The sequence below is a fragment of the Acipenser ruthenus genome, chromosome 14, assembly GCF_902713425.1.
Source record: "Acipenser ruthenus chromosome 14, fAciRut3.2 maternal haplotype, whole genome shotgun sequence".
Classification (NCBI taxonomy): Eukaryota; Metazoa; Chordata; class Actinopteri; order Acipenseriformes; family Acipenseridae; genus Acipenser; species Acipenser ruthenus.
This window is the reverse complement of record NC_081202.1, coordinates 15096307-15122448: the sequence shown is the minus strand read 5'-3', so window position 1 is coordinate 15122448 and position 26142 is coordinate 15096307. Positions and strand designations below refer to the sequence as shown.

The window sequence follows — 26142 nt, the reverse complement described above, 5'->3', positions numbered from 1 at the left end:
TTCATTCAGCCCATTTCATTATCACACAGTTGAGGCCAAGGGTTTTCAACCTTTTGTGTGTCAGGACCCCTAGAGACAAAAAAAGTAGACGCAGAGACCCCCTCCTTGCAACGGCAGAGTGTGGTTGTGGTTGTGGTGGTGGTGGTGGTGGTGGTGCGAAATAACCCAATAAAGATTACGAGGCTGAAGTTGGCTTCTTATTCAACTGTTTCTTATTTGCTGTTTCTTATTCAGACTTTGATCTGCTCCAAACTGAATGATTGGCTTTGTATTTAAGGGGTTAAATAACACTGGGCTGCGAATTTCTCTGTGGATATTTATAGAGGGGCAGATCCTAAAAAATATTCATTTCTTTTTTGCTCAGCCTAACACTGATTTCAGGTTCAAAACAGCTGGCAAACATGGCACACATGCCAATGAATGTATTATAATTGAATAAGTAACAGTGTATTTAAGAGGTTAAAGCATGTTGGGCTGCTAATTTCTCTATGGGTATTTAGAGAGGGGCAGATCCTAAACAATATTCATTTCTTTTTTGCTCAGCCCAACACTGATTTCAGGGTCAAAACAGCTGGTGAACATGGCACATATGCCAATTTTAAATTATGTTGGAATCTTTTTTTATTATCCTGAGGCCAGTGTTAAACATATCATAGCTTTCACTATAAAACAAGAAATTAGCTTTTTTCAGCTTGATACCTTATTTCTTCACACCTAAAACTGCCTCTGGAACTCTCCATCAAAACCCTTCCAACAGGTTTTCACAGATTGGAATGTCTTGACCTTTGGGAATTCTCTCTCTCTCTTGGATTGTGGGAGGAGCCAGGTGGTGAGTGGAGCACAGGAGTTGTGATTCAGGAGAGTAAGCTTTTGCAATTTTATATATATATATATATATATATATATATATATATAAATATAATTTTGTTTTATGTCAAATTTGTTGGTTTGTAACACCCACACCGTTACAGAAATGGTGCTGTGTGCCAGTTTTGTCAGGGCCAGTGTAACCCTACTAGCTCACCTGATCGAGTCACGCCACCCCTGTTGGATCTCAGCGGCTCAGCTGGCCAGGCGGCTGGGCTGGTGCTCAGAGGCTGCTGAGAGAATGATTAATGAACTGAAGAACTCTCTCTCCCCGAAGCTCAAGGAGGCTTTGGGGGAGGGGCTAGCTGGGGGGGTCAGATCAGGGAGGGGGACCCCTTTTTCCCTACAGTTTTTTTTATCCCCAGGTTTAGGTGAAGAAGAGGACGGGGAAGGAGCGAGAATAGGGAAAGTTATTCTCTAGAGAATCTGCCCCTCTATAACTATCCACAGAGGAATGAGCAGCCCAACGTTATTTAATCCCTTAAGTACAAAGCAAATCATTCAGTTTGGAGCAGATCAAAGTCTGAATAAGAAACGGTGAATAAGAAGCCAACTTCAGCCTCATATAAAGATTTACGTGTATTTTCTTTGTGGCGCTAATGAGCCTCCCAGCGCTCCAAATAAGATTTTGGGCCTGGGAGTAATTTACCCTCTAATTTTACCACAGAGAGTAACATGTATTTTCAAGGGGCAAAATGCAACATTACCTTGAAGTCATGTGTAATCTCGATAAATACTGTACAATCTTTAATGGTAATGGGGTAGGCATTAAAAAGAGCCTTCCATTTTAACTGCAATGTTGCTTTGAACTACTGTACAACCGCCCATGTGTTCTACAAGGTTCTTTATCGGCTCAGCGCATTTCTTTCAAGGTATCACACTGACTGCAAATTAGTTACTTATATTTTAACATTAAATTCTTAAACTCAGTGTTAATACTTCAATAAAAAGCCATACAGGTAAATAAAATAAGGAAATGCATTAATAAGTTATAAAACAGTTTGTTTAATATTATAAGCCCCTTTTCTTAACAGTTGCCTCTTGCGATGATTCCAGTTGGATTTGTACTGGACTGGGGTATTTACGCTTCAACCTGTGTAGTAGCAAATTTTTCTTATTCTTACTGTGATTGGCTGCAAAGACAACAGGACTAGGCAGAGATTGGATCATGTTTGTTAGGTTGTTTTTTATTGTGTACAGTTACTAGGAAACTGAAGACATTGTATTCTGGGAGATGTAGTTGTTAGTGGAAGTTTTAGGGGAGGCAGACAAGCTGTGCAGCAAAATTGGTATGCGTATTTTTAGGTATTGAATTTCAATTTAGTGCGTATTTTGGATTTTTTAATGTGGAAAAACGGTACGCAGCTTATCTGGACCGCTGGAGCTTCGTAAGAAAGGGTCTTTTTATTATTGATTCAAACTATGTTATTACGTTCCACCGCCATTCAGATCTACTGAATAGACCTCAGTGTCTTCATATCTGGTTCATAGCTGTAGTCTATGTATAAAAAGGAACGTGAAAAAATCTGTATGATTTTTACATGAGGAAATCATTTTATTGAAGTTTTTATCCAGAATATATTCACAGATTTTTTTAATTATTATTATTACTTTCCAGTCAACATTTGGCAATTAGGAATCTAATTAAGATAACACTTTGTTCACGTAATAAATTATGATCACATATTTAGTATGGATTGTTATAGGTATGCTCCATGATGGTCTTAACAGCCAGCCAGGTCTCCTGGGCGGTAGGAATGATTTGGTTGGCAGGCAGTATAAACCCATATCTACCAGTGTCACGCAGTTCAAAGGTGTAGGAGTACTTGATGCCCTGGTTATAGGTCCAGTCAATGGTGCAACCACTGGCTTGATCTAGTTGAAAGACAGTACAAAATAATAAGATGAGCATCAAAACGTGTATATCCTTTATGATATTTTTGGTTATAAATAAATACATTTATATTTAGAGAAAGTGCATTTACTGACTTTACATTCATATTAAGTATGTCACCCAGGCAGTGTTTTAAGGTTTAATAGACAAAGTACATATAGAAAACATTAAGAAGTAAACACTACAATCCCTCTAGTCACTTTACCCATTCAAATTATTAAAAAAATAATAATATATAGATAAAAGAAATACTTACAGATGGTGTTGATAATATTGCCATATCTATAGCTGGTTCCATAAAGAGTCGACAAAGCATCAGTAGCTTTTTTGGCAAGGTTGTGCTGTAAAGGTAAATATTTGATGTTGTAGCTCCATGTTTTTTATAGTTACATATTATTTGGCATACAGAAGGTACAAAATGGATAATATAGGATTCTCAAATATAGATGAGCTGATGGGAAAAAAAATGTTATTGTCTTTGCTCAATTTATACATACAGTGGTGTCCGTGGGTTTGGTTTCAGATAATAGAAAACTTGTACAGTGAACCTGGTCTATATTGTATTTGATTTACTGATGTTCACAAGGGGGTCAACAAAATCAGCCTTGGAGGGAATCACCAGCAGGATTAATATTGATTTTACCACTAGGACAAAACATCATATTTTATCACTCTACCAGTTCCTGCTGATCCGGGGCAGGGGTCTTTGTATATCCGTAAGGATAAAGCAGCATCTGGGAGTAGCTGTGGATGGAGATGAAGGCCTTGAAGTTGCCATGGCTCTTCACAAAGTCAACAATGGATTTGACCTCCGATTCAGAATTGGCACGTGATCCATGGTAGGTTTCAGAGCAGGGGTTACTGCTGGCACCAGCACCTGGGATTCTCAAGCACAATTACTTATTAAGCATTTATTGTTGCATAGATGATTCTTGGTCCATTAAAACTGTACTGTTTGTCAGAGGTAATCAGAGCCATTTTCTCTACAGGATTATATATATATATATATATATATATATATATATATATATATATATATATATATATATATATATATATATAATGAAATTAGAATGATTTATGATTAAAACAAAAACTTACCTCCAAATCCAACATCCCAGTTCCTGTTTGGGTCAACTCCAACACAAGAGGATCCTGAATTGATGGACCTGGTTTTACGCCACATGCGGTTCTAAGTTACAGTAAAAATGAACAATAGCAGATTTTAGTTTTGTTAATCTTTTATAATCTATTGTAAGTCCTATCCCCATTGGAAAGTATTAGTAGCAACTATGCTTAAAATGTTGCTGAGATATCTTGATCTAGATCTTGTACTCAGCATGTCAGTGTCAAAAGATTAATTATAACCAGATTAACTGATATCAGCTTTTGTCTGTTTTTTTTTGTTTAAATGTAATGGCTTATAATTTGTAAATACTCTTTTTAAACATACATCTTTGTTGTCATTCATCTTTATCTGTTAAATATTATTCTATTAGGATAATGGTTTCGGAATCACAGATAAAATGGACAGAACAAGTGAAGTCTAAAAAGCTACTTCCACTTACTTGGGTGTGTGTGAAATAGAAGCCATCAGGATTGGTGACAATCTCAATGAAGATATCCATTTCATTTAGGATAGAGGTAATGATGGCATCTTTTCCGTAGTCGGTTGCAAGCTAGACAATACAAAGGCATTAATTATTACATCAAACTAACAGTATTATGGTCTCAGTAGAATTCATTTTATAATTAGAAATGCATCATGTAGTGTGTCAGATTTTGACTACATTTGTCCAATTTTAAACAAAAATAAATCACAATTCTGATGTATTAATCTGATAGGAAAATATATCACTTTAATGTACAGTATGTCTGTTTACTGGAATGACATCATATACTGTATTAAGCAACACGTAAAACATGTATGGAAGGAGCAGTGTGGAGTAGTGATTAGGGCTCTGGACTCTTGACTGGAGGGTCGTGGGTTCAATCCCAGGAGGGGGACATTGCTGCTGTACCCTTGAGCAAGGTACTTTACCTAGATCTCTCCAGTAAAAACCCAACTGTATAAATGGGTAATTGTATGAAAAAAATAAATAATGTAATATCTTCAAACAATTGTAAGTTGTCCTGGATAAGGGCGTCTGCTAAGAAATTAATAATAATAAAAGGAATGTTGACTTTTAGCTAAAATGGTACTGGAACTTCTAAAACTATAAGGTGGTGTCCTGTAAGTTAGGCATTATAGGCATACTAGGCATTAGTTGGCTCTCAATTTATTTCAGGTGTGAAATGTCTAAAAGTAAAGAAGAACACGTTCAGGTCATTTTGATGTAAATGTATGCATGCAAACTCAGAGCCATCATTTTGAACAAATTCTGTAAACATACAGCATACTTTAGCCATATGGCACGGTTGTGAGTCGCTATTTATTTATTTATTTCTTAGCAGACACCCTTATCCAGGGCGACTTACAATTGTTACAAGATATCAAATAATTTTTACATACAATTACATTATTTTTACATACAATTACCCATTTATACAGTTGGTTTTTTACTGGAGCAATCTAGGTAAAGTACCTTGCTCAAGTGTACAGCAGCAGTGTTCCCCACCTGGGCTTGAATCCATGACCCTCCGGTCAAGAGTCCAGAGCCCTAACCACTACTCCACACTGCTGCCCTGTACTTTATAAATTAATAACATTTATACTTGTTAAACTTGTTAATATAGAAATAAATCTTGTGCCCCCTACCATTTCTTGAACAGTGTCTCACCTCAGATACTGTGTGCTAACAGTACATTCTGGCAAGGTGCTGTTTGAACATTGCTGTTTTTTGGTGTTTTTTTATATATATATATTAACATTATCTTTAGTTAAAACATATATTTTTTAAAAGTCGACGCAGCCTCCATTAAATATATCCATTTTTATTATTTTTTTGTCATTTACAATCAAATACAGTTACTATTTATTTTTTGGTGACCCCTGGCGATTCCGTAAAGGTCAATGAACATGAAGGTAAGGAAATAGACAAAGAATGTTTAACAAACTTTTACACACATTGGAAAAAATCTTACTACTGCATGCTCCATGTTTATTCTGTATAAGCTGTGTAGCTAATCAGAAAGAAAACAATTGTGTAATACAGTATACTGTATGTTTTGTTACTGGTCAAATAATGGCCTGTGTTAACCGTTAACCTTGCTCAAGGGTACAGCAGCAGTGTCCCCCTCCTGGATTTGAACCCACAACCCTCCAGTCAAGAGTCCAGAGCCCTAACCACTACTCCACACTGCTGCTATACCTTGGATGAGCTCATGAGGCGAGGCACAAGGCAAGCCTGAGTGCTATCAATCACCCAAGAAGTGCCGATATCCCACAATGACACACACCTTGGATTACCACATTACAATTATGCAAATGGCTATGTCATAATTTACAATTAAAAACAACAAACAAAAGTAGGGTTTAAAAGGACACCATATAGCCATTGAAATGAATAAGAGGACGATCCTTGCCACTGTATGATATATAATGAATTATGGGACACCCTACATTTTATTGAGTTAAATGGTTGCTGTCAGAAGTATTTAAACATAAAAGCGAAAAAGTACCTTTTTTGCCATCCAGATTCCGCTAGCCTGTGTGACCCACTCACATGAGTGAATGCCGGTATCAATCCAAATGGCCGGGCGTTTGGTGCCTCCTGTGCTGAACTGAGAAAAATAATAGCAATCTAATAATCCAGATGAAACAAGCACATAACATTGTGGGTTTCAACAGTAAACTGATCGATATCTAATCTATCCAGTATTTAAAGCGTGAATGATTGTACAGTACAGAGCATACCTTAAGGACGTAAATAGGGCGATTCTCAAAGGTGGAACCGATGTGAATTTTGCTGACCAGGTTAGACTGTTCAGAGACCAGCATGTCCATCCAGCTGTAGATCTGTTGTGAGCGAGGTTGAAGTATATTAAATTAACTGTTCAAATCTTAATAGTTATTTTATTCATCAAAAACCTAACCATGTTAGGTTTTTGATGAATAAAATAACTATTAAGATTTGAACAGTTAATCATCATCATGACTCCCTAGTGCATTCAGGGTGAGCTTGCCAGTGAGTATATGAGTTTTTAGTCTTGATTGGGTGTCAGTTAAGCTAGCATCAGTATATATGATTTGCAACATTAAATTTAAAATCTAGGCAGAGTACATATATACCTGTGTTTTCAATTATTTATTTTTAAACCGAGACCTTAGCATAGGTGGTCATGTTATAAAATTACAAAACTGTACCTCATCCAGAGTGTGGTAGCTGGCATAGTCAAAGCTGTTTGTGTTTCTCATTTGTTCAGTGGAACGAGATCTGCTTATCTGAATCTTTTCTTCTTCCACCATTGACTGTGGAATAAAGGATGGCATGAATATCAGATTCTGATATTATGTTGCAATGCAAGTATCAATTAATATAAACCTGAAATCCCATTACAGTAACCAACCCATTTTTACTGGCTTTTACTTTTTTATTTTTCATTTTGACTGTGGCAGAACGATGCACACTAATTCTAGCTGTTGAAATCAACACACAACATGCAAACAGACATGTCATACTTTATATGTTGCATGTTGGTTTAATAGGTGGATGTCATCTGAAACGTACCTGCAGATCCTCAATCATGATAGAATATTGGATATTGTTGGACTCCAGAAATACTTTGACGGCTTGAAGGCTGGCAAATGGAACATGAACATCAGTGGGAAAATCAGGATGTGTGGGCCCCTTCCAAAAGTCAAGCTAAGAAAGAAAGGTTATTGGTTTAATGTATTCCTTGGCGTATTTGTTTATTTGTTTCTACAACGTGGTTATGAAACTCTCCCAACAATACGTTCTTAAACAGTGCTGTACCTCCAAGTGCTCAAGCTCTTCAAGATCCTTCAACAGGGTAATCTGCTCCACATCCTTAGTCGCTATCCTCAGCACTTGATCCCTAGAATACATTTACAACAGTATTACACACACTGAAATGCAGACTTCCTTGATCATTTAAGGGCTGTATACTTCTTTAGAAGTTGAATTCTTATTTTATGTTAGACCTGAAAAGCAGATTGTAATAGCAGTTAACAGCTTCTCGGTCACAAGGGTTATATAAACAAAAAGAAACAACATCTCTGATATGTAGTAGATATCTGGTTTTATTTTGAATTTTAATCAGTGTTGTCATTAAATAATTGTACACAGTTATTTTAAAAGCTAATAAGCTTTTAGTGCCACAATAATGATTCAATAGCAGGGTAGAGGGACTTTAAATACTGCTGTAATGGTTTCATATCCAGGGGTAGATTAAATCTAAAGCTAAGGCGGATGTGGGTTCTGAGAAGCTGCAAGAATTTCCAGTTTTCAGTTTCTCATACACAACATCAACTCAAACAATTCTTGAAATTTAAGGTGCCGCAAAATGTGAGGAATTATACAACTATGTCATAAATTATCTTTACTTTTATTTATTTATTTATTTATTTATTTATTTATTTATTTATTTATTTTTATTAAAAACTAAGGTATTGGCATGGAATTCAATTTAGCCCTGAAATTACAAAATCAAGTGGTGTACTTGCAAACTATTTTTGATCTCTCCTAAATTACAGAGTGTTTTTTTTGTTCATCATTTAATTAAGTCCTCCATCTAATGGACTTTTGTTTTCCTTTGCATTAGGTATTTGTTGGAAATCTGGTAGAAATTAGCTTTACTACTATTTGCCTGCTCAACAACCATTAAAGCAAAAGAAAAACCACGGTTTGACCATTGGAAGAAGAGCTTAAATAACAGCTCTTCACAAAGAAAGCTGTAGTCATAGGAATACTGCAGAAAAACTCAATATTTCTGTTGATGCAGTGTGACAGACTTGATGCAATCAGGATTGTGTATTAGGGCAATGTCTAGTTTTGATCACTTCTCCTGAAACGATTGCACAGGTGCAGGAGGAGCATTGTTTTTCAGTCATGTTTCAGTAATTGGACCGTTCAAAAGAGGTTGTGTGGTTTGATTATAGTGCTTGGGTTCAGCATTGGTGGTTGCTTGTAACATAAAAATGCCATCAACGTTTTTTAAGCATATTGTCATTGTTTGGCCAGCCAAGGTTTGTGTGAAGAAAGGAACACCAAAAAAATATATGACAAAAATGTAACAAACAATGGCTGAAGATGAACAAATAACCTATAGTTAGAACTTTCCAATATTGAAATAAATTATATACATTATAAATATACAGTGTATCTATACATTAAATCAATTATACATATATCTATTAAAACTAACAACTAATATCTTGGCTTAATATGTTTATATGAAATATTTCACATACAAAGCCTGCAAACTGTAAAATATGTTACTCACAGTGAATCAGAACAACCTATCTAACAGGCAGTGCTGTGTGAAAATATAAATGAGGTCTTAGAAATATAACCGACAGGTCAGGGAAATAACTGCCAGTAGAGATCTCCGCTGTCCAATAAATAATTTTATTATGAAAGGTGTACAGTCCTGGGAAAATAAATACCATACTTAAAATAAGTAATATCAGAAATGGTAAGCTCTATTCATTAATCTTCATATTAAAGATCCTGGCTCTTTTAACTTCATGCATCTCTGGATCTCTCTCCCAGCTTTAGAGTGTGTAGCTCCCACAGTCGCTTGCTTCAAATCAGCTCTCAAGACCCACTTGTTCTCTCTTGCTTTCAATGTACTTGAATTTAATGTACTATGCATAATACATTAAATACAGTGTATTTCACTGTATTTAATGTATTATGCATTGTTCCTTACTATCTTATAAAGCGCTTTGTGATGGTGGTCCACTATGAAAGGCACCATATAAAATAAATATTGATTGATTGCTTGATTGATTGATTGATTGATTGATTGATTGATTGATTGAAAGAAAATTACTTACCCCACAAATATCTTTTGGCTGAAAACAGCCACCAAAAGAGCACTGAAAAAAATCACCCCCTTCATTGCTGGAGGGACGTAGAAAAGTAACAACACAAGTGTCCTTTTCCTTTTATACTGTCTCATGCTAAGATGGTCTTGGTGTGTCCTTGTCCTATTGGCCCTTAAGGTTTCAATTTACTGAACTGTTGTTTGCAGGTATCTCCCTGCTGTTCAGATTCCCAGAGAAATATCTCAAGTAGTGATACACCTGCTGTCGGTTTTGAACCAGTTCAATAAAGAATTTAACAGCTGCTGTGATGTTTCTTTTCATTTATACTTCTTTTCTTCACAGCATGCCAGTTCATTTTAATTACACCGTTGAATGTGAAAGATGTATGTCTTTATCTTTCACCAGGTCTACAAAAACAACCATATTTATTTATTTATATATGCTGTACCTTGAGTGTCGAAGAGCAGCTTTGTAAGTCACCTTACAAACCTGATTTACATGAGTAATTCTCCCAAACGTGCAATCACATTGCCATTTCACATGTAAATTGCCCCTCATGGAAACCTTATGATTGTTAGTTATGTTCAGAAGAAAGTGAGTCATCATGTTATTTTATAAGTGCCCTTATCTATGTGTTTCAAAGGTTGATTTTCAACCTGTCGCTTCAGTTTGTGAAGTTCCCATAGCAGAATAAATCATTGACATGATAAACCAAATCTAATTTCCCTCCACCTAATTTGCTATACAACTCATGAGTAATTGTGATACAATGCACACCTGTTGCGAAAACTACACCCAGCGTTTAGTAAAGCATTTTAAACTTCACTGTGCAGGCCTTGGAAACTGAAAGAAAAATTCAACTTAAATTTAAAAGAAGTTTGTCAAACCTGTCAAATCACACCAATGTACACCACTCGCAAGTTATTATTTTTATAGATTCAGCAGGTGATAAGGGGGAACAGGGGGAACAGTTTTTTATAATATAGAACTGTTCCTGTTTCTTTTTATTTTCCTCCACCTTTATGAAACAATATGTACATATTCAGGTCAAGTTATAAGCCTTACAAACTTGCAAAGAAACAGATAAAGCTGCCAGTGCTAATAAGAGGTAAGAAATAGGATTTTTAAAACCTCAGGTAGCTGTGAATGTGCGTTTGACAGCATGCTCTAATCCCCTTGTCGCCTGCACCACACTTACTTGAAGATTCAAAGAAATAGGTGAGGCTTCCTTGACAACAGACAGTGGTGTATTACAGCTCCTCCCCAGAGAGGCAACCACTAACCACACCACTCGAGATATAGTGACTTCCTAACTGTGTCGTTAAGCTGCTTCTCTGACCGCACCCTGACTTGCAGGGATTGAAATAAACAGGCAATGTTCTTAAACACAGGGCAATGATGTCTAACCACACCTTCCCAACACATATATATATATATATATATATATATATATATATATATATATATATATATATATATATATATATATATATATATATATATAGTCCACCAATTGGTTGGTGGACTATCGTTATCGTTAGTTAGTTTTAAAAAATGCATCATAAACGAATATGCACACACAATGCACTTCAACATAAATTCAAGCATGAACCCAGAGCTTGATTTGATTGGTGTACTGCTTTCACTGGTCGAGCTGTGATTGGCAGGCATGTACTTGGGGTTTCTGCACTGAATCACGATTGGTGGAGGGTGAGAGATTGCTAAATTAGCGGAAGCGCTATTTAGAAACAATGTAAGAATATTTATTGTGCATTTACTGCTGTGACTGTTAATTACAGTACTGTGAGGCGCAGTCTGTCTCGTGAATACAAAGAGTCTGTTTCTGCGTCTATTAAAAGAGAGCTCGTCACAGCTGGACCATGGAATTGGAAAAAGAAGTTAAAAAGGTAAGACTTCCTTTCACATAACGTGCTCAGAGTGCTTTTGTTTTATGTGGCAACGCCCAAAGCAAAGGTGTACGTTTTTTAGTGCAGATAAATTTAAAAAAAATGTACAAGTAAAAAAACCAGACAGAAACCAGTTAGCATAATGAGCTGATAGAAGCGAAGTGCAGATAAGATGAAATACAATAAACAATTGTTGGAAAGGTGCAAAGATTTCTGATATAGGTATTTGTGTGTGTGTGTGTGTGTGTGTGTGTGTTTTAACAGTATTTGTACATGGTGGTGGACTTGATTTATAGTTTGGAGGTCTTTTTAATTGTGATTTGTGCAATAATCACCTTGCTAAAGTTACTTTTTAAATGTAGCATATGTGGAACGGAATGTATTTAAAAATGATGTTTAATAAGGCACTAATTAACGCTTTCCTAATATAACTAATCGTTTCCCTTTTTCTAAACTACAGGCCAATAAAATAGAAACATGTCTCGTTCTTCAGTCCTGATGTTAAACTACTGGCAGTAGTGCTTTGGGCGTTTCTACTGCTGCCAGTATAATTACTACTACTTCTTTGAGTGTGTGTGTGTGTGTGTATAATATATAAGTACAGTAACAAAAAAAAATGTGTTCCTGTGTGTCCACTGTAGAAAAATAAACTATAAGAAACATTAAAAAAACAAAGTCAGGGGTGGCCAAAGTTTGCTGTTCCAGTCTTGGTCTTTGTTCCAAATTGTTTGATTGAACCAATTAAACCTTCATCCAGACCCTAAAGTAGTTCAGTATCTAATTTTACCTGTTAAACCTGGAGTGGAATGGCCCTCCAGGACTGTGATGTGACACCCCTGCTAAAAGTCAAGCAGACAAACGTTTCACTTGTGCCTGTCCACTGTTGTAACATCAGGGTTTGGACAAAAAACTAGAAAACCTGCCATTACACTGTCAGTGGGTGTGTGGAACCATTTGATGTGAGCAGTCAACAAGGTGTTTAAATGGGTGGGGTACTTGACCACTGCCTGTATTTCTATGGAAGCTGAGTGTGGAAATCAGTCTGTTCTCCAGAATGATCAATAGAGCCCCTACTATTGTGGCTCAAACAATAGTAATCTATGGAAACATCAGCACACTGGGTTTATTTCCCTCTATGTTTTCTTTCCTGGTTATGCAAAAAGCACTTGTTCATCATTGTCAGTTGTTATGTTGTAGTACACTTGTAATTTGTTAGGTGTAACTGTGTAAACCACTTAGACTGTGGACAAAATAAAGCCTTAATTGTGTTCGATGAACAACGGATGTAGTTATCTTGTGAGTGTGCTTGTGGAACACAGAAAGCCTGCTTTTCATACATTTACCATGTTGATAACTGGATGCCATCTTCATTTAGCAGTTTTGCAGTGATGTTTCATGATTTTTTACACCAATTCTAAAATAAGAGTAAAAGGCAACATCCATATTTCAGATGGCTCTCAATAACCACCCATTTAAATAGCACCACCCTGGAAAATACAGTTACATATATGGAGTTTATGAAATAGGCACAGCCATTTACAAATATTTACATACTTTTATCGTACAGTAGTTTAGTTATGAATGGAATGAGTCAGCACTGATCTGGCAGTGTTCTGCCACAATACTTACTGTAATTATCATTCTTTCTGAGAAATGTAATGATGCAATTCAATTTTCAAGGACTTAGGAGGTTGAGCTTTCTGAATGCATGTTTCCTGAGTACTACTACCTTGGGATAATACCAATTTGCATGCCTGATTTACCCAGAAATGAAAAAAAGAAATGCTTCACTTGAATGTATTTCTCCATGCTTAAATAGTTGCCCTTATAAGGAAGAAAGTTTCCAAAGTGTTTTACTACAGACAGGGCTGGTGTATACACTTACTCCTGGAGTTCAAATAGGGTTTTGTTCATGAGCCAGAAAGGCTCTCGCTAAAGCCACATTTTGAAAAGAATTGGCTTTGAAATACATTTTTCAGAAAATATTTTTCATCTCTCGTGGGGAACATTTTTTGTGTGTTCTATTTATGCTGGTATTACACTTATATTCTAGAAAAGTGAACCAAAATATAAGTTTTGATGTGTGTTAAAAGACACAGTTCACACATTACTACATTGGCGTGTGTGTGAGAGCAAGGCAAAAATAGCATTCAGTCGTTGAATACATTTCCTCGACCAAACAAGTACTAAATTACCTAGATGTAATCGCTTCTTTTTGTTAAATAAAATATTATTTTCAGGGAATTTCTGAATCCCTCAACATCATTGCTAGAACATGAATGTTAAATAACAAACAGAGAATCTATTAAATTAATAATCTTCCTCTACAGATAGAACTGGTATTTCAATGGGTCTTACAGCGTCATTTGATTGATTGACATACATCTAAATATTATTTCTCTTTAAAGAATTGTCAGTTTGTGAAGTTTAATAATTACATTTTTTGGTTTGATGAAAAGTACATTTGTTCTTAAAAGTGTGTGTGTTGAGACACATGAAGTGAAATTCCAGGTAAACCTGCGCAAGCCACAGTAGTTTCATTTAATAGCAATGAGCTGATGTAAAACCACAAAGTTCGAGCAAGCATTTTGTGTTGAACAAGTCAAGCAGATTTAGTAATAGTGATGGAATTTTTTTTAAAAAGACACGTTAGATTATCCCGGTGTTATGAAATGTCATAGTAAGATTTCTATGAGGTAATTTACAATATCATCTGCTGAGTTTTCTTTCATAATTTCCATTTTCTTCTCAGATCACCCTCGGACATGAAACAGGATCGGGAGCCCAGTGTTTGAAATGCAAGGATAAATGTGAAGGGTTTGAGCTGCATTTCTGGAGGTTTGTATTACTGAATTTATAATAACATTGTTTTTCCTTAACATGTTGTTTTTATGTAAACCCAAACATACTGTACAGTAATGTATTTAGTCGCAATATGCAAAAAAAGTAAAGGTATATTTATAGTAAAATAAAACACAGGATGCAGCTGCTCTTCATGTGTAACAACATTATATATCACAACAGATGAACATATGCTTGTGCTTAATACCATTCTAGCTTATAATTGATAAAAACTTTGTGCTGAAAAATGTGTCTCAATTTGTTACCAAGTTTCTTTTTAGTATGATTTATACATCATGCAAAGAACTGATTTTGTTAATTTTTTGTTTATTTTGTAAGCCTATATTTACCATCGAACAAGACATTCCCCACACTGCCCTTCCATTGTGCCCCTTAAGATGAATGATTTGTGATTATTTATTTATTTATTAGAAGCTGGACTGGAATCTAATCCTTGAGAGTCCTTATCTGTTTCCTCACCAATGGCTTCTTTCACTCAGGCATCCAGTTTATTAATGTTTTGTCAACACATGAGGCCACATTAGGAATTGGCAGCATATACAGTAATGGCAAACAAGTAAAATGTATCTCTGGACAAAAGAGCCAGAAGAGATAAATCTCTCATCCCTAATGTGTGCCTTTTACATGCCGGCAACAATTATAATACATTTGTGTAAATTCATAATGGAACTGGTTTAACATGGCTCAGCTTGAGTCTTGCTGTGTGGGGTCTGTGTCTGCTCCATATTATTTCATATGGAAAGGGATTTCAAAGGCAACAAGTGCCAGAATCTAATGAATTAGCAAAAATGCAGTTTGACATGAGTGGATTTTGTAACTGCACTTTGCTGTTTAGGCCTGCTAGCCACACGAAGCCATGGAAACACCTTGTTGTGTTGCCGGAGAAGCTGTAGCCGAGCGCGCCAGGCAGTGGTAACTGGGCATTATTCAAAAAGATTCAACTGAAATTCTTCAAATAGTTTGTGTAATTTTGTACAGTACATCAGGTTGGTCATATTCTCTTAGTATCTACAGTACACATATTGACTGTGTTCTGTGTGTTAATCAGTGGGCTTGTTAATGGAGAGCATCACTGAGCTGGAGTGTGGTAGTGTGAAGGTTTTTCTACTATTAACTTGCGTATGCAATTCTATGGGATATGGTGCATTGGTAAGGCACTTTAGTTATTTAAATTTTCTACACATTTAATCTGTATCGTTGCCTTGAATTTGCAGAAAAATTTGTCGAAACTGTAAGTGTGGCCTGGAAGATCACGATGTGCAAACCACCACAGAAGATGACAAGAAAATTGGCAAGCTGCTGGAGGACACTAAATACACCAGCCTCATCGCCAAGCTGAAGACTGATGGGGTGCACCACTACAAGCGCAATGTGGTGACAATGACCAACCCTGTGGCAGCTAAGAAAGATGTGGCCATCACAGCTGTGACCTATGAGTGGACTCCTCCTGTCCCTAATCAGGCTTTGGTAAGGTCTGTTTCTTTCAAAATGGAGAAGCTTAGGATGTAATGAAATCTAGGAAGTAAAATGAAGCGCAGTAAGCACCCACTAGAGAGCCCAGTTTTCTATACATTTTATATTCTGAAAAAGTTTTCATTAAAGAGCCAATATCACATCTACGGTTTATAACAATACCTGTGAAATGTATTGGACCTTGCTGCGTTGTTTCTTATCATCCCGGTGTAACATTCAGTACTTTTCAGGATTATGAACAACTTTGGGGCAACTCCGCTCTGCCCCGAAACACAGTTACAGTGTTTAAATTCTTAGGTTAGGTGACAGTATTTGAATTTCAGGTTACTTCTGTTAAGGTGATCTTGCCTGGTTTTGCAGTTACTTTTGAAAACATTCTCAGCATTACTTTTCAGTAGTACTCTTGAATTTAATTTTGGCTTTTAAATTGAAGAAAAAAATTTGTTAGACCACCCTGTAGGAGGGGTGACTGTCCAACATGGAAAAGCAAGAGAATGCTAAAACACAGTACGAAAAAGTTTTCAAGTAAGGTACAATTGTTCATTAATTAAAAATAATGCATGTACAACACTATGAAGGTTAAACTATGATGCTGGTTCTTAAAGAGTAAGTAGCAGGGTCCCGAAAAATAGTGTTATACGTCCATACGTGTTGCTACAACTGTTTAAATAAACGTACCTGTAATTTCTCTTTTGATTGTTAACATCATGACAACTTTTTACACTTATAACTTTTTAAAGTCTGTTTCAAAGCCCTCGTCAAAATGTCCGCTCTAGTGCACTGGGGTTTGACATCTGTCATCTAAATCACTGCAGGACGAGTGATTTAAAAATAAATAAATAAATAAACATAACAAGTGCTCTGGCTTTTCTGTTCTGTACCACATCATGGATAGTTATTGCTGTGTTACCTGCTTGACAATGTGGGCAATAACCCTTACACTATGGTGCACTAGAGTGGACATTTTGAAAAGAGCTTTGAAACAGACTTTAAAGTTTTAAGTGTAAAAACTTGCCCGGATGTTAACAAGGGAAAAAAAAAAAAACTACAGGTATGTTATTTAAACAGTTGTAGTACTCTTTAAGGCACATACTGAGGGCCATCTGCTGACATTTTGCAATAGGATCGGAATTCTGTAACCTTAAGTAACTACCGTAAATATTTGAAATGCAAATTATAATTTAATTTGCTCATGTGCATTTGGCTTTATTTAATTTATTAAGTACATTTTTTTAAATAAGGTTTTGTAACCCAAAAACAAATGGATAGATATTTTTAACTAGATTTTATTTTTTAACCTTTTAAAAAAATGTTAGATTTTATATAGGAGGCAGTGTGGTCCAGTGGTTAAAGTCCAGGGCTTGTAACTAGAAGGTCATCGGTTCAAATCCCACCTCTGTCACTGACTGACTCACTGTGTTACCCTGAGTAAGTCACTTAACCTCCTTGTGCTCCATCCTGCGGATGAGATGTTAAATCAATGTCCTATTGTAAGTGACTCTGCATATAATGCACAGCTCACAGCCTAACTCTGTAAAGCGCTTTGTGATGGTGGTTCTAATGGGTGTCAATTCCTTTAATTCAGGCTGTGCGCTACATTGAGTTGCTACCAAAGGAGAAGCAGCCCGTGGCCGGCACTGTGGGGGCTGTGTACCGTAAGAAACAGATGGCTAAGCAATTGCCTGAACATGATCAGGACCCAACAAAATGCCACGAATTGTCCCCTAATGAAGTGAAGCAGATGCAGCAGTTTGTCAAGAAGTACAAGGAAGAAGCCCTGGGAGTTGGGGACATCAAGGTTCCTGAGGAGATGGAGGTGCAGAATAAAGAGAAGGGTGCGAGTGAGGCCGGAGACCGAGGTACCACTGCGGTGGTGGGAGCTCTGGGCAACAAGACGGCTCCTTCAACAGGAGCAGCTTATGTAAGTGTGTCTGGTGATGCCAGCAAACTCATTTTTAGAAATGAAAGGCTACATTGAATTCTGTAAGCAATCGTGCATGATTTTAAAATTGAATCATTTTTTCCCCTTAGGAACAGAACAGTATTGTTGGTTGGATGTTGTTTATGTGAAAACAAAAAATTTAAGTATTGCATGTGTGTATATATTTTACTTTTTCATTTAGATGGTTGTTTTTAGATTCTTTTTGTATGTCATTTCTTTAATGTCCTGCTAATCTTATCTGTATATACAGTACTGTGCTACATTAATCTATTTTGTCTTGGTAGATACAACAAACTTATTAGTTTTGGAGTATTTTATATTAAGCAATAAAACTTTGTAGGAAATTGTGTTCCCCTCCTCTACTTCAGAGATAACCCTGCTATCTTCTAAATCAGTTTTACATTTTCAGTGTACATGCTCCCTGCCCTAGTCATCTTTTTATGATATGATTGCATGTCAGCACAATATATACAAACAATAAAGGTATAATAACTAATTTCATCTATGTTTTGACATTTAATTAAAAAAAAAAAGTTGCAAAAACCCTTCTGTGCTGCATGGAAATTACCAGCAGATGGCGGCAGTGTGCCATGTAAGCAAAGCCTGCTAGTTGCATGGGCGTAGAAAATGACCTGCTTGCTCTCTTCAGACCTAGACCATGGGAAAAATACTTCATACCATCTCACTTGAGAGTCTGTTTCCATCACCGTCTATAAAAAAAAAAAAAAAGCCTTTCTGAAAGTTGTAGATCAAAAATTATTTAAGGGACTAATGTTAAAAGCAACTGTACCACATAAAACATTTTAAAGTTTTTTGTTTTTTTTTGTTAAACACCAGGTTTTATTTTGTAGTATGTCTGCCCTGAAATCAGAGATGGTATGTATCGGATTCATAGTACATTTGTTAGTAAATATACTATCAACATCATGCTATTTTAATTGTTTTTCAAGTGCTATTTATGCAAATAAAAAGTTGCCGTTCTCTTCACTAAGTAACAACACACCCATGCTCTGTCTCTCCCTGACTGGCAGTCTTGTTACCGGTGCCAGCTGTGCATGAAGGAAGGAGACCCTGCAGTATATGCTGAACGTGCTGGCTTTGAGAAGCTGTGGCACCCAGCTTGTTTTGTGTGTTGCACCTGCAATGAGCTTCTGGTGGACATGATCTATTTCTGGAAGAAAGGAAAACTGTACTGCGGCCGACACTACTGTGACAGCGAGAAACCTCGCTGCGGTGGCTGTGACGAGGTACGAAGGACAGCACCATCATGTTAATATCCGCAAAGAACTGAATCCCATATGGATGTATGTATGTATGTATATGTATTTTGAGAGTATTTTGATAAGAAAATGGGGTGGATCCCAGTTATTTCCACTGTAATTTCTATACTGATCAAATTGTTCCAGGCTTTGCTGTTGCTGTACCAGCCTTGACAGAAGATCTACACTTTTGACTACAAGGCAACAGTTGTTGAGATTCTGGCTGGACCACTTTCTTTTATAGGGTTGCCCCGCTTTGGTCGTGCAGAATGAAATGTTAAAGATGCTTGTTTAGAATGTACTCGCCGGTATTGATTTGCATCTTGCTTGTCTCTTTTCTTTTTCTTTCTCTTGTTTTAACCCATCTAGCTGATATTCAGCAATGAGTACACCCAGGCAGAGGACCAGAACTGGCACCTGAAACACTTCTGTTGTTTTGACTGTGACTGTGTACTTGCTGGAGAGATTTATGTCATGGTGAACAACAAGCCTGTTTGCAAAGCCTGCTACATGAAGAATCATGCTGCGGTAATGACCTTTTATTTGCTGTTAGTTAGTGTCTGTTTCAACAGGAGCTTTTAGCAATGCTCTACAAGAGTGGATCTTAATCAGTGTTCTTCATTAAGACTTTCAGAAATATGTTCTGTATACAGAACTGCTGGGGTCCAGCTGAGACTGTGTTTTGCCACTTTTAAAATGTTGTCCTTTTTGGGGTCACAAAGAGGGAGAACAAATAGTGAAGCAAGAACATAAAACAAATACAAGACTAGCAAGAAATCTTTCTGGTTGCAGTAGTTACAGTATTGAGCTGTTTCTTGCTAGTTTTATAATATTGTAATTGTTGCAATAATGGTATGACTTTCAGAAAAAGTTGGGGACAAACTTTATACTTCAAAATAGGGCGATAGGTCTGCACGTCAACTTGATCACACTAATTTCCCTGCAGCGCAGTACTGAAAGTTAGTACTGGGGAACACTGAGTAAAACTGTTAAGTGCTTTCAAATACAATTTAGAGTCAAACGACTGTTATTGAAAATACATTCATAACAGTGTAATGTATTGGAAAGAAGTATAGTTACAAATATACTCCTAGCTAAAACTGCAAAATGATCAAAAAGCAGTTAATACTGGTGCTAATAAAATAGTAGAAATTGACTTTAAAGGGAAAATATCAATTACAGCCTTTTTTAGGGGCTCCTGCATGAAAATAAACCTCTTACTGTATAGTATGTGTTTTTGGTTATGTGTATCATGTGAAAGCCATATACTATAAGGAGATGCTACTAAAATCTATTAATTTGGAAAGTAGACTGTTTTTAAAAATAATCTGCAGCATATACCGGTACAAGATAATACACAGCTTTCAAACAAGTGGTTTAACACTGTTTAATAGATATTTATCACCTTTTAAAAAATGTAATTTTACTAAGGCAGCAGATCCAGGTAGTTTTATTTTCTCACAAAAATGTATTACCAGGTACTGTGAATATGAAAATGTGTACCCTGTTAATTTTATGATTTTTTTTATATGTCTTGTATATCTTAATGAATTCAAGAGACTGATTATAATTTTGCTAACGTTGTTTTTTTTTCCTTTTCCTATAGCTGTGCCAAGGCTGTCGGAATGCTTTAGAACCAGAGGCTCAGCGAGTGACCTATGGGAACTTCAACTGGCACGCAGAACCAGAGTGCTTCCTCTGCTCCTGCTGCACCAAGTGTCTGATTGGCCAGAAGTTTATGCCGATTGAGGGGATGCTGTTCTGTTCAGTGGAATGCAAAAAGAAAATGACGTCTTAAATGATAGCTGTAAAAAAAAAAAAAAAAAAAAAAAAAAAAAAAAAATTGTCACTGAAGCTTTACTTATTCTGTACAACCAGAAGGTTAAGGTCCTGGATATTCTGCACGTATTCTACTGATCTCTTAATAAGCAATAGTACTAGGTTTATATAGGCAGTAAATGTGGTTTTTTTTTGTAGTGATAAAACATTCCAATCATATACATGCCAATGTCCAGATATTAATGACCACTTGTTAGGCAGAAATGTTATGCATTTATTATCACTGTTAAATGCAAACCATGTATGTGGAACATATATAAATGTGCAGTTTTCCACAATAAAATACTTTTGCAATACATTGGAATTCATATAAGTTGGATAATTGCAAATATTTTAGTTTTATATATCATACAAGCCGAGGACAGATATTGTTAATTGTTAAGACTGCTTATAAAAAAATTCAGAAAGAATGATGTTTGCTTTACTTTGTAGAGTGCTGTATTTAATTGGGTGAGAACAGTCTATATTATCTATACAGACTCTGTAGTTACTTAAACTACCACACTATTGGCAGTTGAAAGGTTATTTTATCCCTGTGTTAAATCATTAGCATTTATGACCAATTGGTAATGTAATACAGATGTTATACAAGGGTTTAAGTGCAGCATAATGATCTGTATTCTCTTACTTTAGGATTACGTGTGTGTGTGTGTGTGTATTTTCTGGTCTCCTGAAGAATTATTTTACAATATGTGTGTTCTAGTTTGGAAAACAAGCACAATTAAAGGAAACTCCACTTTGCTCTGGGCTATTGTTTTAGATGGCCACAGTCCAGCGTGACTAAATAATTTTCCACTGCCTCACCATAGTGTGTTCAATAGGTTGGTGTTCTTAAAACTTGATGTAACTTTTATGTGTTTTTCTTAATACTGTAACATCGGCAAGCCTGTTGGAACAATATGGGCCTTTATGACTGATGAAGAGGATCAAGGCACTACTACACTGCGGTCACCTAATTGAAAATTACTCTAGCATATACAGTAAAATAATAAACGTTACTCCATTTATTATCAAAAATATAATGATTTCTGATGACGTTATCTCGGTTCTGAGAGAAAATAAATGGAATATGGATGGCAGGAACTTCTGTAAACTTCTATCTCTGATGATTCTATAACACACTTTTACATTGAAAACTTCTGGTTTTCCAGTTTAAAAACATTGAATCCATTAAAACATTTAAAAGCTGGACCTCTCAGAACAACATTTCCCATCATCCTCCTGCTCACATATGTAACATGAATTTACCAGTGAGCAGGAGGATGATGGGAAATGTAGTTCTGAGAGGGCCATGCAGGTATATGTGTAGCCATCTTGAGGCAGGGAATGCAATTTAAAGGTGTAAAAAAAATAAAATACGCCTTATGTAAACAGTTGTAGCAACACATGGGAACATGTAACAATAAAATAAAAAGGTCCTTATGTACCCTTTAAGGAACAGAAAGAAGACAAGCGTTGAATTGACAACAAAACTGGCAGAAGGCACAGGTGTCGTTGTCCATCCATCAACAGTCCAAAGCACCTTTGACCATTGTTCCATAGACCAATTTCTGTGGTGTTGTGCATATTTTAGCCTTTTAGTCCCCTTTCTTAACAGGTATTCTTACTGCAGCACATCCTTTAAGTCCTGATTTCAAGAGTGACCTTTGTACTGTTGATTTGATGGACAATGACACCTGTGCCTTCTGCCAGTGCTGGGTTTGTCAATTACAGATGATGTTTCTCTGTACTTGTTGATTATGCTTCGGATACCACACCTTGAAAATCAAGTGATGCAAGCTATTTCTCTCAATGTTTTTCCTTCTTTTGCAAGTCAAGATTGTTATAATAGTAGAAAACACTAGTGTAGGGTTTGAGTAAATTGTTGATGCTCATAATGCATCAGAGTAGAAAAATGCAACATGTCTTAAGACTTCTGCACAGCAGTGTATATTCCAACTGGATAATTCCCAATGTTGTAGTGGAGGCTAACATTAAACCTTTTTGTTTTTTTTTGTTTTTTGTTACTATATTCTAAGACACTTTATATGGGCATTCCTGTGGTGTCAGAAACTTGCTTATACTGACCTATTTCTACACTGAGTGCGTAGGCTAATGAAGAATACTATATACCTTATCTTTTGAATTGTGGTGACCTTGTTCTTCAATTTATGTTCACAATGAAGAGATGCAAGGCATTAGAGCACATAATTCATTTGTGATATGGTGAAAGAGCACTGTGTTAGTCCATGACATTGTGAGCCCCTGGCACTCTCACAAATCTAGTTATCAGAGCTCCATTACTGATAATTAGTCATCCTGCCGCAGCGCATTCTGCATTAGTTCTAGAAGCTTCAGTCATCATAAGTAAACCGGGTTGTTTATCGCCATAGAAACGTTACAGTTTAATGATACTGAACTAGAAGCCCCTGCATTATTAGATTATGTCTTGAATCCATATATATACGTGTGTATGTGTCCCATGACTGGTCTCCCTGGTTACTTGGAACACCTCCATAAATAATAATAAATACAAAAATATCTTAAATAACAAGTAAACAGTGTTATAGCTTTTCTTGGATGATGCTAGGGGCAACAATTGTGCTGGTATCTTGAAATCAGGCCATATTTCTTGTTATACAAAAATTGTAGTTTGAAGTATTTTCACCATACAAGCATGCCAAAACACTGTATAATCAGCAGATTAAAAAAATATAGCTATTGTTCAGCCATTTCAGAAAAGTATACCATTTTAATGTATTACCCTGTTATAGTGCCATGCTACTGTAATACACTTTATTACAAGTATGCAGTGGTTCACCTATGTCAATATATGTTTTAAAAAAATACAATTGTAGACGCTTTTCACTGTACTTTTTAAATTAATATTTGACTGCTCTAAACAGACCTAATAATACAGTCAAGTTAACTCTTTAATAATCCTGCTGGGGTCCTTATAGACCCACCTACTGTATTAACATTACTAAAATAAAATTAAAGTCAAATTCGTTTTTTGAAACAGCTACATAAATCAAGTTAGCATATACAGTATTGCTTTAACTGCAGCTTCAAAAACATGTGACTAAGCAGCTGAACATCCTAATCACTGGGAAGTTTATGTATATAAAGCTGACTGATTAAATGAAAAGCATACGTTTGGGTCCTGTTCCAAGAATTAGAAATACATCCTTCATGGAAATTAACTTTTGTAGATGGTTTGTTTTAAAACAATATTTATATCAAGTTTCCACTGTATTTCTTTTAAAAATGAAAAATATTTTTCTTCCTATCTAATATTCCCTCATGACAATTCACTAAAAAAAAAATACAGTATACAGTATTTGACTTTATTTGATGCATCTACAGTAGCTTCAGAACAACAACCTCCTCCTTGAAAAAATTGTTGTATTTCTTGCTCTTATTGTATGAATTGTATTGTAACACTTGAATGTATTTGTAATTGCTTGTGATTGTAAGTCGCCCTGGATAAGGGCGTCTGCTAAGAAATAAATAATAATAATAATAATAATAATAATAATAATAATAATAATAACAACTGTCACCTTTCACCTGCATGTTCTTAACTTTGAAGTAGGAATTTGGGGGATGCATGTTCTTAACACAGACGAAAGTCAAATACTGCATGGCACTGTACATGATACCAAAGCAAACACTAAAAAGGCCCTATTTTGTAGTCAAGGGAAATTAAAATTCAACTGTATAAAACTAGAAAGGAACAATAATTAAACCTCACATTTCTGCCACTAAGTTTCTAACTTTTTGTTTCATATTTGTATTATCTGTCATGTATATAAGGTTTTATTTTTTTCTTCTTCATATTATCATTCTTCTTTTTGTTGGCACTTGCATTATTTTGTCCAGCAGTGTGGACTCACATGGCTGTCACAGGTTATTTACAGTTTAGACTAGGAGGATAGCCACTGCTCCCAGTTATGAGAGATGCATGTAATTATCATTCATAACCTCACCAGCCTATTCTCATTACGCACTTTCCCATTACATCAGAATGCGGGGGTGTCAGGCTGGGTATTTCCCATCAAAGCGTGGAGGTCCTTGGATTAAAACCAGTTTTGAATCTAACATCAGCATGCTGTTTGTAAACCACTGCAGTAATTCAGGTTGGACATGGCGGAATGGTAAATACTGCAGCAGTAGAATACTCTTAATTCATCCCCTTTCAAAGGCAATATTTACTTTAGCCAAGGGTTTATTTCCCCAGCTTTTACTTACAGAGGTACAATATTATACAGGTTCCTAGTGTCAAGTATTGCTCCTGTTTTGTCCAGCAAGGGGTGCTGTATCATGTTTGTCCAGCAAGGGGTGCTGTATCATTTGTATGCACTTCTCTGAAAGGACCATGCAGATTTTCTTTACTTTTTCAACAGGACAACGTTGGTTCCAGTTTGAATTTCATTCTCCAAATGTTAATCTTAACCTTTCACCTTCCACTACTTAAATGGAATGAGTTTCAGTCTATTTTGACCCCTGAAGGTACTTGATTCCAACTGTCTGGCAATCCTTTAACATGTCTGGGAACATGCATTCTGGTTGAGTATTGGCTGTCCTGCCAAATTTTCCAGATGGCTGTGACTAATGAAGAGGTAGAGAGTAGAACAGGAAAATAGCAGATGCACCAAAAGGTGCACCTACTTTATTTACTTTTTTTTACATAAAAGAGGAAACACATTTTTGACTGCAAAAGCTTTGCAAATCAAGCCCGACATTGGCTACATAAAGTTGTGATTTTTTATTTAATTTTTTTTTAAAGCTGGATTTTTTTAACAATAAGAACTGAAAGGTGAAGGGTAATTTAGTTCAGTTTTTTTATGACAAAGACTGTAAATAGCTCGTAAAATATCATTCAATTCTAAATAAATAAACCAGTTTTTATCTAAGATATACAGAGGCTAGGAAAGCACTGAGAAACAAAAATATATAATAAGAATAATAATTTCAACTAGAGTGACATTTTCTTTATGTCAGTGAATGAAAATGAAAGCAACATTTACAGAATATCACTCTTAAAAGAAAGCCCTTGTGCTGATGTACCAGCGTCCGAGATGGTACAGTGGACCCCAACACTATTTAATCACTGATAAGAACAGGTTCCTACTAAAAAGAGACAGACAGATTGCTGTGGAATGTAT

At 36.0% G+C, this 26142-nt stretch overlaps 2 protein-coding genes across 2 annotated transcripts; one reads left to right on the top strand and one right to left on the bottom strand.

Annotated features, from left to right (window-relative positions):
- Window positions 1-2032: 2032 nt before the first annotated feature.
- LOC117420108 (carboxypeptidase A1-like) lies at window positions 2033-9912 on the bottom strand. Its single transcript, XM_058985441.1, has 11 exons — window positions 9723-9912; window positions 7678-7759; window positions 7432-7566; window positions 7068-7172; window positions 6618-6719; window positions 6383-6484; window positions 4330-4440; window positions 3863-3953; window positions 3439-3638; window positions 3018-3102; window positions 2033-2742 (listed from the first exon to the last, which is right to left on the bottom strand). The coding sequence occupies exons 1-11, from the start codon at window positions 9845-9847 to the stop codon at window positions 2555-2557; spliced, it is 1326 nt and encodes a 441-aa protein (XP_058841424.1). The 5' UTR covers window positions 9848-9912; the 3' UTR covers window positions 2033-2554.
- Window positions 9913-11409: 1497 nt separating this feature from the next.
- LOC117419563 (testin-like) lies at window positions 11410-21291 on the top strand. The gene is made up of 7 exons (XM_034032423.3): window positions 11410-11620; window positions 14373-14458; window positions 15697-15949; window positions 17541-17876; window positions 18929-19144; window positions 19526-19684; window positions 20763-21291. The coding sequence occupies exons 1-7, from the start codon at window positions 11594-11596 to the stop codon at window positions 20952-20954; spliced, it is 1269 nt and encodes a 422-aa protein (XP_033888314.1). The 5' UTR covers window positions 11410-11593; the 3' UTR covers window positions 20955-21291.
- The last annotated feature ends 4851 nt before the right edge of the window (window positions 21292-26142 follow it).

Bases quoted from the DNA above. Each gene is read 5' to 3' on its own strand.
- LOC117420108 (XM_058985441.1), bottom strand. From the start codon at position 9,847: ATGAGACAGTATAAAAGGAAAAGGACACTTGTGTTGTTACTTTTCTAC. The intron at 7,760-9,722 runs GTAAGTAATTTT...AATGTATTCTAG, and splicing joins AGCCAAAAGATATTTGTGGG to GGATCAAGTGCTGAGGATAG. The intron at 4,441-6,382 runs GTACTTTTTCGC...TGTATTGTCTAG, and splicing joins GAATCTGGATGGCAAAAAAG to CTTGCAACCGACTACGGAAA.
- LOC117419563 (XM_034032423.3), top strand. From the start codon at position 11,594: ATGGAATTGGAAAAAGAAGTTAAAAAG. The intron at 14,459-15,696 runs GTTTGTATTACT...TTGAATTTGCAG, and splicing joins TTTGAGCTGCATTTCTGGAG to AAAAATTTGTCGAAACTGTA. The intron at 15,950-17,540 runs GTAAGGTCTGTT...CCTTTAATTCAG, and splicing joins CTGTCCCTAATCAGGCTTTG to GCTGTGCGCTACATTGAGTT.